This window comes from Equus asinus, chromosome 2, assembly GCF_041296235.1.
Source record: "Equus asinus isolate D_3611 breed Donkey chromosome 2, EquAss-T2T_v2, whole genome shotgun sequence".
Classification (NCBI taxonomy): Eukaryota; Metazoa; Chordata; class Mammalia; order Perissodactyla; family Equidae; genus Equus; species Equus asinus.
Window position 1 is genome coordinate 191805421 of NC_091791.1, and position 18894 is coordinate 191824314.

Below are 18894 nucleotides of genomic sequence, written 5' to 3' on the forward strand. Positions count from 1 at the left end.
CCTTGAAAATAAACTCTTACTTACTCAAAATATTTTTCTTTTAAAGACTGACACCTGAGCTAACATCTATTGCCAATCTTCTTTTTTTGTTCTTCTCCCCAAAGCCCCCCAGTGCAAACTTACATACTCCAGTTGTAGGTCCTTTTGGCTCTGCTATGTGGGACACCACCTCAACATGGCTTGATGAGCAGTGCTAGGTCCGCACCCAAGATCTGAACCGGTGAAACCCTGGGCCACGGAAGTGGAGCACACAAACTCAACCACTGGGCCACAGGGCTGGTCCCTCAAAAGATCATTTTAAACTCCTTTCTACATTTATCAAGTTGTTCTAATTTTCTGCTAGAACTATAAAAGGTTTAAGTATACTCCTGAAAACTATGTTATCTTGCAAACATGTCATGGCTCTATGAAGGATTACTCACGAAGTAATGGGTTAAGAACTCTCTTCAGTAGTTCGCCCTTAGGTGCACTGGCTATTATTTCAGTCAACCTGTGAAATAAAATTGACATGCCTCTCACTGTCTTATATTTAATAAACCTTACAGCAATACTGCTATCCACAACACTTTCACATGCATCAATCTGCCTGATCTTCACAGTACTCTAAGAGGAATTAGTTCACTTTGTAGGTAAGAAAATGAGTCTTAAAGGAATTTATACAAGGTAAGTGGGTTCCTAACAGCATACCGGGACTTGAAACCAGGTTTTCTGAGAAAAATCAATACTTTTCAACTAAGTCATATTGCTTATCATCAATGCGCCGATATAGGTCATTGAAAGAGACATTTTTATAACAGTTAAATGTTGTCTGTGGAGGCTAATGAAATGGCTTTACCTATTTAAGCATTTAATAAGAACTCTTAAGGATGCTGTGGGCGACTGTAGTCCCCAGATCAGCAGCATCCACATCACCGGAGAACTTGTTAGACACGTAAAAATTCCTGGACCCCACACCACATATACTGAATCAGAAAGGGGAGGGAGGGGCAGAAATCAATGTTTTACCAATCACCCCCATGACTGTGGCCTGTTAGTCAGCAAAGTCTTCCAGCCCAGAAGAGTACAGCTACAACTGGCACCCTATCCCACCGCACTCCCTTTTCTTAGCTAAACCAGAATTTCGTTCTCCTTTTGCACTCTGCCCAAGATATCCATCTGTCTTCTCACAGAATAGCTAATAAGACCCCTTGCTTTACCAAGAAATCACAAGCATCTGAAACAACACCAAACTTAGATTAAAAAGACAAACCCTGCTCCTCCCAAATAAGGCTAAATTGCTTACCTGCACATTTATGTAGTTTGAGCAGTCCAAATTTAATTATTTTATGCTAGTAAACAAAATATTTTCTGCGACAGTTTTCATATTCTGACATGACTTATCTCACCTTTCAATACAACATGAAATGAGTTTATAAACAAAACATGTTACCTTTCCAAGGTAAGCAAAGGCTCAGCAGCTCTAGCATGATCAACTGGATAGCGTTCACGAACAGCAAACTTAACATCATCTGACTCATCAGTCCGAAATCTTAGGATATTTAAAATTAGATATTCATAATCTGTAAGAACAATGTTCCCCTGTAATAGAATAAAATAATTGCTTTTCCCAAATCATTCTTGAAACTTCTTAAAAATTGAGAAAGAAAATGTAGTCTCTTAAAAACCTAATCAAGGCCACAGAAATGAAGTTACAAACAAAAAGCATTTGAGTCACATCTAAACAGTGCTCCTTGCACTTTCCCAGCAGAGACTGTGAAATAAGATAAACAAATTTAAAGACTCCAAGTCTGAATCATAACAAAGAAGTCAGAGCAACTTTAAACTCATCGTCTGATGGTTCTGCAGAAGTCACTAACAGAAGCACGAGAAGCAATTAACACCTTGATGACCACCAGCCGACCTTACTGTTGCACTTTCGTGAGGCAGGTCTACAAACACAGTTTACTAAGAAAAACAGAACAGATACACACTTCAGAAGCCAAGCAAAGACTTATTTATACTTTCACCTGCAATTTGTCTTTTGATAGCAATAGTTACATGGCAGAATCAATAAAGGTAGTTATAACCTTTGCCCAAGTAATTCCACACTTGGCCTAGTAAGTCAATAAAACCAAAAGGTACCTGCTTAAAGAAATTCACTGCAGTTTATTTACAGTAGAAAAAACTGGAAACAGCCTAAATATAAAAATTGGGGAAATTGTTAAATAAATGATATATTAAACATAACAAAAGGTGTAAAAGCTGTTAACTTATGAAGATTATGTAAAAAATTGTAGGAAAATGTTTATAATGTTAAGTAAAAAAACAGCCTGACACAAAAAATTCTGTATCCTAGGAAGTAGAAAGCAAATATAGGAAAAAATGAAAATATTTATTAATGAGTTAGGATTTTTAACAGTCCCCTCTGATGATCATAATGTCTAAAATTATTTTTGATTACACACACACAGCTACTTTCATTGTCTCTTGGCCTGATTTACTTACAGAGGTGCAGCAAAAAATGTTAATTAATATATATAAACCTCCTTGTACTATAGTCAGCAAATCTAGAGCCACACGGTATTAAGCAATTACAAAAGCAATAAACTTCACCGCTGCCTGGAGAATTCATACAAAATTTGGAATTTTATTTTCAACAGTCTATTACTTGAGGAATTTAAAAATTATTTTTTTCTCCTAATTCATAACTATGAAACCAAACCAAAAAAAAATGATCACTACCAGTCTTATCTGTGACACATCTATAAATGTAGGAAAATTCCTCTCTACTTCAAGTCATTCAAATCTGCAGGAAGTGACCATCCCTTCCTACAGGTAGGCTAGGATCCTACATGCCACAGAATAGGTAGAAGGCCGGGTGCTCAGAAGAGCTGTGTGGACAACAGTTCTACATACGAAGTACAACCTTGGTTCCTTACAGTGAGCTTGTCATAGCTAATTAAATGAGATTTATTCTCAAACACGACACTACAGGTTTGACCTTGGTGACACAATCAATTTGCTTAATTGTATCCTAGTAAAAGAAAGGACAAATTCTTATTGAACCTATGTAAATATACACATTGCCATTAGCAGTAAAAAAAAAAAAAAACAAAAACTTGAGTAAAAGGCATTTGTTTCTAAACTCTAAGGGATCAATGAGAGCCAACTACCATTTAAAGACCATATCAATTTGCAATTTGCAAATTTCAATTTGCAAAAGTATATTCTACTAAATTAAAGGTCAAAGAAAGGTAAAGAGCTGTATCATATAACCATCAAAAAAATAATACCAACAATATTCTGAAAAAAATAATCACAATTAGATTCTCTCCAGTTTATTCAGTCCTGTGTAATTAATTCTGATTATCCTAGATCACAGGTTAGCACTCTATTTTCACGAAAGCATCTGACTCTGGACTAAAAAGTCTTATAAATCCTAACTTGGTCCCCAGTACAGTCTGGCATCTGTCTAAGCAGGATCAGCCTAAACAACTGGAATCTATTATTTAAGAGCAGGGGTCAACAAACTTTTTCTGTAAAAGGCAAGAGAGTAAATATTTTAGGATTTGTGGGCCACATGTGAACTCTGTTGCATAGTCATCTTTTTCTTTTTTTAAATCTAAAAACCATTCCTTAGCTCACAGGCAGTACAAAAAGGGGTCACAGGCTGTAGTTTATCAACTCCTATTTCTTTTTTTTTTTTTTCTGCTGAGGAAGATTTGTCTTACCATCCGTTACCAGTCTTCCTCTATTTTGTATGTGAGCCACCATCACAGCATGGCCACTGACAGAGGAGTGGTGTAGGTCTGCTCCTGGGAACCGAACCCAGGTTGCCAAAGTGGAGCACACCAAACTTAACCACTAGGCCACTGGGGCTGGCCCTCATTGACTCCTATTTAAGAGTATCTGGTACATCCTCTCCACCAAGGTTCTGAGACTGCCTTCTTTGTTGAAGATCCAATTTATAATGACAAAATTATATACAGAGTAGCCAGGAGGCAGGGATAGGATGGGGGGGGGGGCGTTACTGTCAAGGAGGATCTCTGTATCTGATTGCAGTGGTGGTCACAGGAATCAACAAACGTAAAACATACACAACCCGGGAGTGACATCAGCAACATGGCGAAGTGAGCAGTTTTCTTTGTCTCTCCCCCTTTGAATATACAACTAATTGGACATTCATCGGTCAACAAAGGATATCCACACAGCATCTCAGGATGCCTGAGAGACCCATGCTGCTACACATCGGAAGGTAGACGGACATCCCCCCAGGAGAAGGTGGAGTAGGTGAAAACTCTCTGACCCCTGACCCCTAGACAGCCTAGTACCTGCAAGCAACTTTCTTCCAGTGCACATGCTCATAGCATTGCCACACACCAAGGGCGGGCGTGTGTGCACATCAGTGGAGCGACAGTAGAAACAGGTGACTACAGCCCTACCTAAGCGCCCCACAATTGCCCCTAAGCCCAGTGGGAAAATCCACGGTCCCACAGCAGCAGAAGGGAAAGCCTCTACTTGGCATTAGTGGAGAGGCCCCACTCAGCATTCAGAACACTGGGAGGCTCTGGGACAGGAGGATCCCAGGCAGGGCAGCAGCCCGCTAGCCACCTCTGTCTCACGGACTCCAGCAGTGTCCCAGAGGGGGCAGGGGACATCCAGTGAGCCCATGTGAATGGGCAGGGGCAGGCTGGACCCCAGCGGCTCTGCTCAGCGGTCCACGGGGAAAATTCACAGTCCCACAGCAGCTGCAGACAAAGCCTCTACTCAGCATTAGTGGAGAGGCCCTCCCCAGCATTCAGAACGCTGGGAGGCCCGGGGGCAGGAGGATCATGGGTGGGGCAGCAGCCTGCCAGCCGCTTCTGATTCATGGTCTCCTGCTGTCGCCCAGATGGGGCAAGGGGCACCCAGTGAGCCAGTGTGAGTGGGTGGTGGCAGGCTGGGGTCCCAGCAGGCCTGCTTGGTGGTCCAGGGGGAAAATCCACAGTCTCACAGCAGCCACAGCGAAAGCCTCTGGGCAGCATTAGTGGAGAGGCCCTGCCTGGCAATCACAAGGCTGGAAGGCCCTGAGGCAGAAGTAGCACAGCTGGGTGAGCCAACCACACACTGCAGAAGATACCCATAGCTCTGCTGTGGCCCATAGTGGACAAGTGAGATTTTGCGGGCCCTGACAGTGACAGAGCTGCGAATCTAGGTGAACCTGCTCCCAGCCGCTGTGAAAGCCAATAACACTCCTGCAGACCCTAAGGAGGGAGCGTGTCTAGGTGGTCTGCGACAGTAGGCACCAGCAACCTGAGGCCCCCTTGTGATTGTCCCCACAGCTGACGAGAGACCTCACAGGACCACTGTGACTATGAGGAGGGGCCCAGGTCCGGTCAGCAACAGCTGACAGGGATCCTGGTCAGTGTAGATTAAACAGCTGCCCCCCCCCCCCGCCACTCCAGTAGTAGCAAGTAGAAGCAGTAACCAAACTCTATCTCTATGCGGAGGCACAAATCCACGCCATCAAGCAGTATGAAAAAATATATTAAATCTCCAGAACAGAAAGAAAATGACAAGTACCCAGAAAACAATCCCAAAGACAATGAAATCTATAACATAAATGACAATGAATTCAAAACAGCCATCATTAAAAAACTCAACAAGTTAAAAGACAATACAGATAGATAACGAGTTCAGGAGCTATGTCACAAAAGAGCTTGATACTATAAAGAAGAACCAATCGGAAATATTGGAGATGAAGAACACAATGGAGGAGATTAAGAAAAATCTGGACTCTTTGAACAGTAGGGTCGATAATTTGGAGGACAGAATTAGCAATTTGGAGGACAGGAATATAGAAATGCTGCAGACAGAGGAGGAGAGAGAACTAAGACTAAAAAGAAATGAAGAAACTCTCTGAGAATTATCCGACTCAATTAGGAAATGCAACATAAGGATCATAGGTATACCTGAGGGAGAAGAGAAGGAGAAGGGGGCAAAAAGCCTGTTCAAAGAAATAATGGCTGAAACTTTCCAAACCTTGGGAGAGAGATGGAACTCTACGTGACAGAAGCCAATAGATCTCCAAATTTTATTGATGTAAAAAGACCAACCCCAAGGCATATAGTAGTGAAGCTTGCAAAAGTCAATGACAAAGAGAAAATACTAAGGGCAGGAAGGCAGAAGAAATAACCTACAAAGAAACCCCGATAAGGCTGTCAGCACATTTCTCAGCAGATACCTCACAGGCCAGAAGAGAGTGGAGTGATATATTCAAAACTCTGAAGGACAAAAAATGCAGCCAAGAATGCTCTATCCAGCGAAAATATCCTTCAAATATGGAGAAATAAAAACTTTCCCAGATAAACGAAAGTTAAGGGAATTCATTGCCACAAGAAATGCTCAGGAAGACCCTCATAGCTGAAAAATCAAAAAAAGGAAAGGGGCTACAAAACCCAGAGCAAAGGAGATAAGTAGAAAAACAAAATCAGAAAGTTGCAGCTCTCCATCAGAACAGGTTAGCAAAGGCTAAGTATAACATTAAAGATAAGAGGAAGGGAAACACCAAGAATAAATATAATCTTGTCATTTTAACCAGAAACTCACAACACAAGGAAGAAAAAAAAAAATCTGACAATAACAACCTAGAAGGGGAAGAGGAAAAGAATGGAACGTCTTAATCTAAGGAAATAAGAGGCTATCAGAAAATGGACTATCTCATCTATGAGATGTTTTATACAAACGACTTGGTAACCACTAAACAAATAACAAGAACAAGGACACAAACTACAAATAAGAAGAAAGCCAATATAGAAATCTACCTACCTGAATTAGTAGTCCAAAAATCATGGGACAAGAAACAAAGGAAGTCCAAGAGAACCAGAAAACAAGTGATAAAATGGCAGTGTTAGGCCCTCACATTTCAATAATCACACTAAATGTATTCTGAATTCTCCAATCAAAAGACACAGAGTGGCAGGATGGATTACAGAACAAGACCCAACAATATGCTGCCTCCGGTAAACACACCTCAGCCCCAAAGACAAACACAGACTCAGAGTGAAGGGATGGAGAACAATACTCCAAGCTAATAATGAACATAAGAAAGCAGGTGTTGCCATACTTATATCAGACAAAGTAGACTTCACAGCAAAACAGATAAAGAAAATCAAAGAGGGGCAGTTTATAATGATAAAAGGGACACTCCACCAAGATGACATAACATTTATAAATATATACGCACCCAACACAGGAGCACCAAAATTTGTAAAGCAACTGTTAACAAAACTAAAAGGAAACATCAACAACAATACAATAGTAGTAGGGGACCTCAACACCCCATTAACACCAATGGATAGATCATCCAGACTGAAAGTCAACAAGGAAATTATAGAATTAAATGAAACATTAGACCAGATGGACTTAATATATATATATATACAGAACACTGCATCCAAAAACAGCAGGTTACACATTCTTCTCAAGTGCGCATGGAACATTCTCAAGGATTGACCACATCTTGGGAACCAAAGCAAGGCTCAACAAATTCAAGAGGGTTGAAATAATATCAAGCATCTTTTCTGATCATAATGCTATGAAACTAGAAATCAACTATGAGAATAAAGCTGGGAAAGAGGCAAAAATGTGCAGACTAAACAACATGTTACTGAACAAACAATAGATTAGTGAAGAAATTAAAGAAGAAATCAAATATTACCTGGAGACAAATGAAAATGAAAACACACCATACCAACTCATTTGGGACGCAGCAAAAGCGGTCCTAAGAGGGAAATTCACTGCAATACAGGCTCATCTCAATAAACAAGAAAAATCTCAGATAAGAAATCTCAAACGACATCTAACAGAATTAGAAAAAGAACAAACAAAGCCCAAAGTCAGTAGAAAGAGGGAAATAATAAAAATTAGAGCAGAAATAAATGATATTGAAACAAAAAAGACAGTAGAAAGGATCAATGAAAAAAAGAGTTGGTTCTTCAAAACAAAAAACCAAATTGACAGGGGCTGGCCCGGTGGCCGAGTGGTTAAGTTCGCGCGATCCGCTGCGGGCGGCCCAGTGTTTCGTTGGTTCGAATCCTGGGCGCGGACATGGCGCTGCTCATCAGACCACGCTGAGGCAGCGTCCCACATGCCACAACTAGAAGGACCCACAACGAAGAATATACAACTATGTACTGGGGGGCTTTGGGGAGAAAAAGAAAAAAAAAAAAAATCTTAAAAAAAAAAACCAAATTGACAAACCCTTAGCCAGACTCACTAAGAAAAAAAGAGAGAAGACTCAAATAAATAAAATTAGAAATTAGAGAGGAGAAAGCACAACAGATACCACAGAAATACAAAGGATCATAAGAGAATACTATGAAAAACTATATGCCAACAAACTGGACAACCTAGAAGAAATGGATAAATTCTTAGACTCTTACAACCTCCCAAAACTGAAGCAGGAAGAAATAGAGAATCTGAATAGACCAATCACAAGTAAAGAAATTGAAACAGTAATCAAAAATCTCCCCCAAAATAAGAGTCCAGGACCAGACAGCTTCTCTGGAGAATTCTACCAAACAATTAAAGAAGATTTAATACCTATCCTTCTCAAACTAGTCCAGAAAATTGAGGAAGATGGAGCACTCCCTAACACATTCTATGAAGCCAACATCACCCTGATCCCAAAACCTGACAAGGACAACACAAAGAAGGAAATCTACAGGCCAATATCACTGATGAACATAGATGCAAAAATCCTCAACAAAATTTCGGCAAACTGAATACAGCAATACATTAAAAACATTATACATCATGATCAAGTGGGACTTATACCAGGGATACAGGGATGGTTCAACATCCACAAGTCAATCAACGTGACACACTACATTAACAAAATGAGAAACAAAAACCACATGATCATCTCAATAGATGGAGAGAAAGCATTTGACATGATCCAACATCCATTTATGATAAAAACTCTCAATAAAATGGGTATAGAAGGAAAGTACCTCAACAGAATAAAGGCCATATATGACAAACCCACAGCCAACATCATACTCGATGGGCAAAAACTGAAAGCCATCCCTCTGAGCACAGGAACAAGACAAGGGTGTCCACTCTCACCACTCTTATTCAACATAGTACTGGAGGTTTTGGCCAGAGCAATTCGGCAGGAAAAAGAAATAAAAGGAATCCAAATAGGCAATGAAGAAGTGAAACTCTCGCTGTTTGCAGACGACATGATCTTATATATAGAAACCCCCAAAGAATCCATAGGAAAACTATTAGAAATAATCAACAGCTACAGCAAAGTTGCAGGGTATAAAATCAACATACATAAATCAGTAGCATTTCTATACTTTAACAACAAACTAACAGAAAAATAACTCAAAAACTCAATCCCATTCACAATCACAACAAAAAGAATAAAATACCTTGGGGTAAATTTAACCAAGCAAGTGAAAGACCTATACGACGAAAACTACAAGACCTTCCTGAAAGAAATGGATGACGACATAAAGAGATGGAAAGACATTCCATGCACATGGATTGGAAGAATAAACGTAGTTAAAATGTCCATTCTACATAAAGCAATCTACAGATTCAATGCTATCCCAATCAGAATCCCAATGACATTCTTTACAGAAATTGAACAAAGAATCCTAAAATTCATATGGGGCAACAAAAGACCCCGAATTGCTAAAGCAATCCTGAGAAGGAAGAACAAAGCTGGAGGCATCACAATCCCTGACTTCAAAGCATACTACAAAGCTACAGTAATCAAAACAGCATGGTACTGGTACAAAAACAGGTGCACAGATCAATGGAACAGAATTGAAAGCCCAGAAATAAAACCACACATTTACGGACAGCTAATCTTCAACAAAGGAGCTGAGGGCCTACAATGGAGAAAAGAAAGTCTCTTCAACAAATGGTGCTGGGAAAACTGGAAAGCCACATGTAAAAGAATGAAAATTGACCATTCTTTTTCACCATTCACAAAAATAAACTCAAAATGGATCAAAGACCTAAAGATTAGGCCTGAAACAATAAGTCTTCTAGAAGAGAATATAGGTAGTACACTCTTTGACATCAGTATCAAAAGGATCTTTTCAGACACCATAACTCCTCAGACGAGGGAAACAACAGAAAGAATAAACAAATGGGACTTCATCAGACTAAAGAGCTTCTTCAAGGCAAGGGAAAACAGGATTGAAACAAAAAAAAACCTACTAGTTGGGAAAAAATATTTACAAGTTATTTATCTGACAAATGGTTAATCTCCATAATATATAAAGAACTTACACAGCTCAACAAGAAAAAAATCAAACAACCTGATCAAAAAATGGGCAGTGGACATGAACAGACATTTCTCCAAAGAAGATATATGGATGGCCAATAGGCACATGAAAAGATACTCATCATCACTAATCATCAGGGAAATGCAAATCAAAACTACACTAAGATATCACCTTACACCTGTTAGAATGGCAAAAATAACCAAATCAAAAAGTGACAAATGTTGGAGAGGTTGAAGAGAAAAAGGAACCCTCATACACTGTTGGTGGGAATGCAAACCGGTGCTATGGAAAACAGTATGGAGATTTCTCAAAAAATTAAAAATAGAAATACTTTATGACCCAGCCATCCCACTACTGGGTATCTATCCAAAGAGCTTGAAGTCAGCAATTCCAAAAGTCCCATGCACCCCTACGTTCACTGCAGCATTATTTACAATAGCCAAGATGTGGAAGCAACCTAAGCGCCCATCAACTGATGATTGGATAAAGGAGATACGGTATACATACATATATATATATATACACATACACACAATGGAATACTACTCAGTCATAAAAAAGGATAAAATGGTCCCATTCACAACAACATGGATGGACCTTGAGGGTATTATGTTAAGCGAAATAAGCCAGATAGAGAAAGATGAACTCTGTATGACTCCACTCATAGGTGGAAGTTGAACATACAGACAAAGAGAACTGATTGGTGGTTACCAGGGGAAAAGGGGGGGAGGGAGGGCACAAAGGGTGAAGTGGTGCACCTACAACATGACTAACAATAATGTACAACTGAAATTTCACAAGGTTGTAAACTATCATAATCTTTATAAAAAGTTTTTAAAAAGTACACAACCACATGCATACATTGCACCAATATCAGTTTCCTGATTTTGAGACTGTACTATACTTATGTAAGATGTAACAACTGAGGGAAACTGAGTGAACGGTACATCACTCTCTGTTCTATCTCTGCAACTTCCTGGCAATCTACAATCATTTCAAAACAAGAAAGTTTTTAAAAAATCTTTTAAAAGAGGGTGTCATACAAATGTTTAAAATTGACCACTATCTGAGACCACATACAAAAATCAATTCCAGGTGGGCAGCAGCTGCAGCTGCTCTTGCCTCAGGGAAGGGGGCAAAAAGATGGTTCCAAGAATCACTGGCAAAGAGAAGTGCATAGACAATTAAAGACAAGTGCAAGGATCGGCACCTGGTCGTGCTGTCCTGTCCCACATCCAGGTCAGTAACTAACAGAGGTATGTTCACTTTGTGACAGTCAACTAAATTGTGCACTTATGAAGTATGTGTCACACTGCTAATAAAAAGCTTAAAATTATTACAAGCACGTTGTAAAAACATTCATAAGAAATAAAAAACAAATAGCTCAATGTTATTTTTTTTTAAAGATTTTATTTTTCCTTTTTTCTCCCCAAAGCCCCCCAGCACATAGTTGTCTATTTTAGTTGTGGGTCCTTCTAGTTGTGGCATGTGGGATGCCACCTCAGCATGGCTTGACAAGCAGTGCCATGTCTGCGCCCAGGATCTGAACCGGCAAAACCCTGGGCCGCCAAAGTGGAGTGCAAGAACTTAACCACTCCACCCCGGGGCTGGCTCCTCAGCATTATTATTTTTAAAAACTGCATGGTATTCTATTATTTGGGTTTCCCCTAATTACTTAACCAATCTCTTACTCAAAGACATTTAGTTTTGAATAACAGAGTAGCTTGGAGTCTGGCTACAAGAGAAAAATCCCACAGATGAGGAACAACTGGGGACCAATTTACACCTAACAGCTGTGATAAGTCCAGCCCAACTGACTCACGCAAAAAATAAATGGGAACATTTAAGGGATGACAATTATGAAGAAATGGAGAGGGGAAAAAACACAAAAAACAGAGACATTTAGGTTATTTCCAAGTTTTAACTATTATCAACACTATGATGAATACCCTTGGTATGCTCCTTCCTAAGCACTTGTCTCATTTAATTCTTAAGATAAATTCCTAGAAGTGGAATTCCTGGGTCAAAGCTCACACACAAAAATCTGAAAAATCATGTTCTATACTATCAAATAATCTTCCAAAAATAATGTTCTAATCTGCCCTTGTTCCTCTACACTCTTCCTAATGCTGGTTCTCGTCAAACTTTCCAATTGCTTATCTTTTGGCACAGAAAGAAAAAAAGGAAGGCAAGGAGGAATAAAAATATCTTTGTTTTTATTTTTCAGTAATTCATGAATTTTGACACGTATTCATGCTTTTATGAGCTCTTTGCGTTTATTCTTTTTTAAATTGTCTAATCAAGCACTTCGCCCATTTTTCCACTTGAGTCCTTTGTGGAAACTGCCCGTTAAGGTTATGAACATCTTTTACCATACAAGTTAAAATATTTTTCCCCAGTTCTTTATCTTTTGATATAGTTCACAGTGTTTTTTGCCTTACGCAGTTTCAAAATTAAGTAGTCATATCTATTATCTATCAGTACTTGTTTTCACTGTTACGCTTAGAAGTCTTTTTCATCCCAAATTCATCAATCTTAATCCATATTTTCACCTAGTACTTCTATGGTTTCACTTTTTTAATTTGAATTTTTTATGCATATAGAATTTATTTTGCTGTAAGTAGCTCAGGAAACATTTCCCAGACAGAATTTGGTGACCAATGGGAAGAGTGAGAGGCAACAAGCAAGAATGGTGAGGCCATCAGTAGTCTTCCAATGACCGATGTCACTATAAAAACACCGCAATGTCCCTCAGTCTCAACTGATGTCTTATTTATGACACATCTGACTATTTTCTGGATGCACCACACTAGTCCTGAAATATAAAGCACCAGATAATTTCTTCAATTCTCAGATCGTCATCTCCTACATTCATAATGCTATTTTAAACAGGTACGGTCTACCTAAATTCTGACCTCCAGATAAAATGAAGGTTATTACTGAAAAATTATATTTTACTTGTGTGGTACTTGATTACTATCCTAATGTATCAATAGCCTTTGACACAGAAAAAACGTTCCCCACCCATGTTTTACAGCACTATTACATGAATAATTAACAATATATGATGAATTCTCCTTCATCCCATCCCCCAAATTTAACTTACCCTATCGTAGAGCTCAATGATTAAGTGATAAGCAGCTTCATCACTTCCAAATTGAAAATCTACAATTCTATCCACACCAAGCTGTTTTGCACTGACTAATCTCCGACTCTTCAAATGTTTTCGGCACTAGCAAGAAACAGAAGAAAAAGGCATTTTATAATAAAAGTGAATTCCTAATCATTTGGTACTGGTTTATGAATAAGTTTCTTCTTTTCATTACTACCAAGAATAACATTTTAAAAGTAGTAAATAAAACAGCATAGTCATAAAATGAAAGCTTGCAGGTGATAATTAGAGGAAAAACATTTTACTTCAGACAACTTTTACTGCTAACTCTGACACAATATTTTATATTCAATTTTTACGTAGACAATGACAGACCTAGAACTTAATTTATCTTGTTGCTTTTATACCACTGCTAAAAACCTTGTTCCTGCCCTCTTGACCTCACTCAAAACCATAACTTTGTTTTAAGTCTCTGTCTACTCCCATCTTTTAAATATCCCAAATTTCCTTTCAAGTGCTTCTGTTCAAAATTAATTAGTGGTTTCCCTAATCTTCCACTTAAAATTCAAATTCTGAACCATGAACTTATTGGGATTCTACAAATTAGTCTTCTAAATTACATCCAATTACCCTCTATCCCCACAAATTTTATTAATATAACCCAAACACAGAATTTTTATGGTACTGTCCCCAAGCTTTTGATCAACCTAGCTCATAACCAAATATAATAACTCTTATTCTTTATTAAATCCCCTTTCTCCTATCCTTAGTCATAACGTTCTTGTTCTTATTAGCAATTAAAATTAGCATGCTAAACCCCAATACAAATTATTTGGTAAATACCTATTGTTCTAGATTACACATACCAAGCTTTAGTACAAATATTTAAGTATGACACGGAGCAGAAACAAGACTACTCTGTAGCCCCTAAAAACCATCTTATAATTGTTTCTAATTTTGAATTTGAAAGACCCTTAGTCAAGACCGGAAAGAAAGAATGTTTTTTTCTTCAAGACTCAAATTCAAGACAAATTTTACAGAGAAATTAATCTAAAACCACCTTAAAACAAACAAGAAATATACAGTCATTCTCAGAATTAACGCCAAATCTTTCATAACTAAGACAAGTTCTTCTCTAGACCATACAGTTCAAATTTACTAAAATACTCATTTTATGTACTTATTTGGGCAGGCAGATATAAGAACACTTTTCAACCTTCATAAAATAAACAATCACCCTCTCCTAAAATTCAACAGTTCTGACTTAAGAGTGGCCTGTATTGATTTTGATGTAAACACTGACTTACATATAGTGCTATCTTTAAATCCCCAGGGAAAAACGACAATCCAGAGTCCCCCAGTAACACTTTTACTCGAGAAAAATAAAGTTAAAATGAAGATGGGGCCAGCCTCATGGCCAAGTGGTTAAAATTCACATGCTCTGCTTTTGCAGCTTGGGGTTCGCTGGTTTGGATCCTGGGCACAGACCTACACACTGCTCATCAAGCCATGCTGTGGCGGCATCCCACATCAAAGAACTAGAAGGACTTACAACTAGGATACACAACTATGTGCTGGGGCTTTGGGGAGAAAAAAACAAAAAAAAGAGGAGGATTAGCAACAGTGTTAGCTCAGGGCCAATCTTCCTCACCAAAAAGTATACCTTAAAAAAAAAGAAGATAAAAGGTATTCTTGAAAGGAACAGAAGTCTGTAGCATGGAACGGTGAAAAAGGAAAGATTATCTATTATGAGTATAGATGGGCATATAGTACATATGTAGAGCTTGTTTTTCATTCATTTCCCTGTGAGTAAATTGGTGAAACAACTTTCTATCGGTGCCACAAATCTATACTGGCATCCCCAAAAGTGAGAACTGGGAACAATCACTGTGATTTATCACACACTGAAAATGACCCTGGCTGTGCCATACAATAGCTCTCTAAGTTATTTATAAAGTAAATAATGCTGCAAATAAAAAGTAAATTAACACTTTTGGCTCCATCGGAGGGAATCTTTCTACACATTTAGATTCACACGTACACCTAACTCATAAAACTCAAGATTTTTTTAGAGTGTTTGACCTCCTATTGGAGTAGCCTGATTTGGGGATATTTACACAATTCCAGTATCATACGTCTTATTATCTGTTACATCATCTTTAAAACTAAAATTATAATATTTGTTCTTCATATCCACTGAGCTGTTAAACAAATGAAATATAAATTATTCATCTACTTTGAAAAACGCTATACAAACAAAAAGGGTAATTATTATTCAGGACAATCCCCAAAAGAACCATTTTGGGTTACTATTAAGTAAATTAAATTCTTAAGAATTTGATTATTTTATGACGGGCCTCGTGATTTGGGAAACACTTACCTAACTTGTAATCCAAAACAGACTCTAAGTTGCTGGGGATAAGGCTCTTCTCTGTAAAGCCTCTAATGAAATAACACAATGCCAAAACAAATACATTTCTGAAGGAAAGTGAGGAGGAGAGGAAGAAGGAAATTAATACATATGGAGCCCTAATACGTGTCAGGCATTGTGTTAGGTGCTTTACATGCTACTTCAATCAATCCTCGCCAATAACCCCACAAAGGAGGCATTATCCACACTTTACATTTAAAGAAACTAAGTTCCAAGAGGTTAAGAAAGTTTTCTGGGTTATAAAATTATTTAGTGGCAAAACCATTAATTCAAAGTTAGGTATATCTATCTGACTCTAACGTCTTTCCTCTGTACCACATGAACTTTCAGTATATCTGTAATGTCAATAAGCGAAGGAGTAACAAGTCAACAAACACATGATCTCAATTTTAATAGTAAAAAACAAAGAGAGAAATGAAAAGTAGAAAGATATAATGACTGGTAATATACTAACGTCACTGAAGACTGTCACAAAATACAGATTGGCAGCTCAAGAGTGAGCTGTGGAAGATAAGACTAGGAAAAGAGGAGGGGGGAGGGCAGATCATAGAAAGCCAAGAATGCTAGGATATAGATTCACAAATTAGGGAATCATAAAAGGTGAGAAACTAATGAAAATGATGCTTTAGAAAAATTAGGGTTGATCTACTACAGAACTTTTCTGACAGCAAGAAGTGGGGTGGAGTTAACGGACTGCAAGGAAGACTGTTAGAAAAGCTTGAACTAGAATGAGGACTATGGGAACAGAAAGATGTGGAGCACAATGGGGTATAGAGAGAAGACAATAAACATTTACTTAATTTATCCCAGTGTCTACCAACTACTCCATCTCTATTTTATGTTTACTTTAATCATAACAATAAGGAAAACCAAACAGCTTAAAACTTCAATTGCTCGTGACCAATCTGAGGGCCTTAAAATCCAGGTTCAAGTATAACTTAAAATTTACCTTCATGGCAAAACTAGACGGCATCATATTCTTAGGCCACTCAAATTCTGTTGTGTGAATTCGTATGCCAGATTCCAGTAATAGCGTTGCTTTAAAATCTGGTCTGTAGAAGAAAAGAGTCAAATTTTTCTTTAGGGCATTTGCCAACGCTAACTCGGTGAAACAGAATAAAAGTAAAAAAAAAAAAAAAAATCAATACTCTCACGTTTAATGATCAAAGATAAAACAAGTCTATAAAATGCTCTTACTTCTGAAGACGAATAAGATACGTCTTGTTATCCACATCATAAACATTGTTTACTCTCATTCCTAGCAAGCTGCAAAGAGACAGGAAACAAGTACCAAGTCACACTTTATCACTCGAAACAGAAAACTTCCCGCGACGCGGCGGCGGCGGCAGCAGATGCTGCGAGCCGGGACCTCCGACCCCGAGGACCGAGGCAACCGGGAGCAGAGTCTGAGGGCCACCAACCCTACTGCACTATGTAAGGACAAAGCGGCACAGCAGCCCGAGGAACCCCGCACAATGCCGTGCTTCTCTGAAATGACCCAATATTTTTTAGGACATAAAGTAAAATCGAATCCACTTAATTTATTACAAAAGAAAAAAAGGTGAAGGAGGCGCTGGGAAACAGGACAAAGCTCACGCAGCTGAGCGACAGGAAGCACAGAACCCCGCGCTCAGGCCAGACGTGCCACCTGCAGCTACAACGGCGACGCCCCGTCTCCCCGGGGCGAGGAGGGTCCCAGACGCCAGGCCTCGCGTCCGGAGACCTCGGAGCAATGACCCCTCGGCCGTCCCGGCGCCCGCCCGGCGGCTCGCGCCTTACTAAGCGTCTGCCGCCAACCCCGCGACGCAGGCCGACGCGGCGAGAGCCCGCAGCCCGGGGCCGGCGCGCCGGGGGCCCGGGCCGGACATCACGCGCTCGCCCGCCCGGGCCGCGCCGGGTCCACAGCGACGGCGCCGGGGGTCGGGGACGCCGGCCGCGCTCCCACCGCGGGCCCGCCCCCGCCGTGCAGCACCTGGCGTTCAGCTCCGCGAGCACGGCGCGGAGGTCCACGGTGCTGAAGCGGGTCTTCATGGCGCTGCGAGGGCGGCCGCCGCAGTCGTCCCCACCGCCGGCCTGACTCAACGCCGCCGCTCGGGCGCGCAGGCGCACTTGGCGGCGCCCTACGGCCGCCCAGAGGACCCAAGATTCCTCGAGGCGAACGCGTTTGCGTCGCTTTGCTGTGGAGTCCCGCTGTCGAGCCGCCGTCGACTGGCTTTTCGTGGTACCAGAACAATTCGAAATAGACCCAAAGTGCCTTCGTGAAACTGCATGCCTTCCTGGAAAGCTGGCGGACTACTCCGACGACCTCGCCCCCGGGTGCTCCGGCCTTAGCCGCCTCCGTGGTGCCCCCTGCTGGTGGTGGTTCCCCAGCACGTCCTAGGGGCTGTCCCCGACCGGCGGCGGGGCCCGGGGATGCCGGCGACCGCCCCTTCCCATTCAGGACTCGACGTGTAGGGTTTTGAGATGCACCGAGCGGAGCGGTTTCCTTGGCCTTGCGGTACCCTCGGCCATCGAGGCGCACCAGCCCCCAAAGGAGTTCCCGTCCAGACGGGCCGTCCCCGAGAACCTCCGGCGCACGTGGGGGCTCGTCCCACATCGCCCTGGTGTCCCTCGGCTCAGCGCAGCGCCCCGTATACAGTAGGGGCTCCATAGACCGCTCGGCAACCTGAGCATTCGGGTGTTTCGTAGATAAGGGTGAAGTGAGATGAAGTAAGACAAGACTGTCCGCCCCGGGGGACTGGGGCGTCGCGGGAAAGGGTCGCGCAGGAGTGGAAAGCCCGCCCTGTCTGTCGTGTTGGGGCAGGACGCAGGTGGCAGGCTGCTTTGAGACGAGGACGCAAAAGAGACAGGGTCTCGCTATGTTGCCCAGGCTGGAGTGCAGTGGCTATTCACAGGCGCGATCCCACTACTGATCAGCACGGGAGTTTTGACCTGCTCCGTTTCCGACCTGGGCCGGTTCACCCCTCCTTAGGCAACCTGGTGGTCCCCCGCTCCCGGGAGGTCACCATATTGATGCCGAACTTAGTGCGGACACCCGATCGGCATAGCGCACGGCAGCCCAGAACTCCTGGGCTCAAGCGATCCTC

The 18894-nt window shown here is 40.9% G+C and overlaps 1 protein-coding gene across 1 annotated transcript in view; it reads right to left on the minus strand.

Annotated features, from left to right (window-relative positions):
* NEMF (nuclear export mediator factor) overlaps positions 1-18122 on the minus strand; it is a 55301-nt gene extending 37179 nt beyond the window's left edge. The window contains exons 1-6 of the mRNA XM_044765598.2: positions 17781-18122; positions 17006-17074; positions 16758-16860; positions 13372-13497; positions 1430-1578; positions 423-490 (exon numbers count right to left, since the gene is read on the minus strand). Of these exons, the coding sequence (XP_044621533.1) occupies positions 423-490; positions 1430-1578; positions 13372-13497; positions 16758-16860; positions 17006-17074; positions 17781-17839 (574 nt within the window). The 5' untranslated portion in view covers positions 17840-18122. The remainder of the gene's footprint in view (positions 1-422; positions 491-1429; positions 1579-13371; positions 13498-16757; positions 16861-17005; positions 17075-17780) is intronic.
* Positions 18123-18894: the final 772 nt, after the last annotated feature.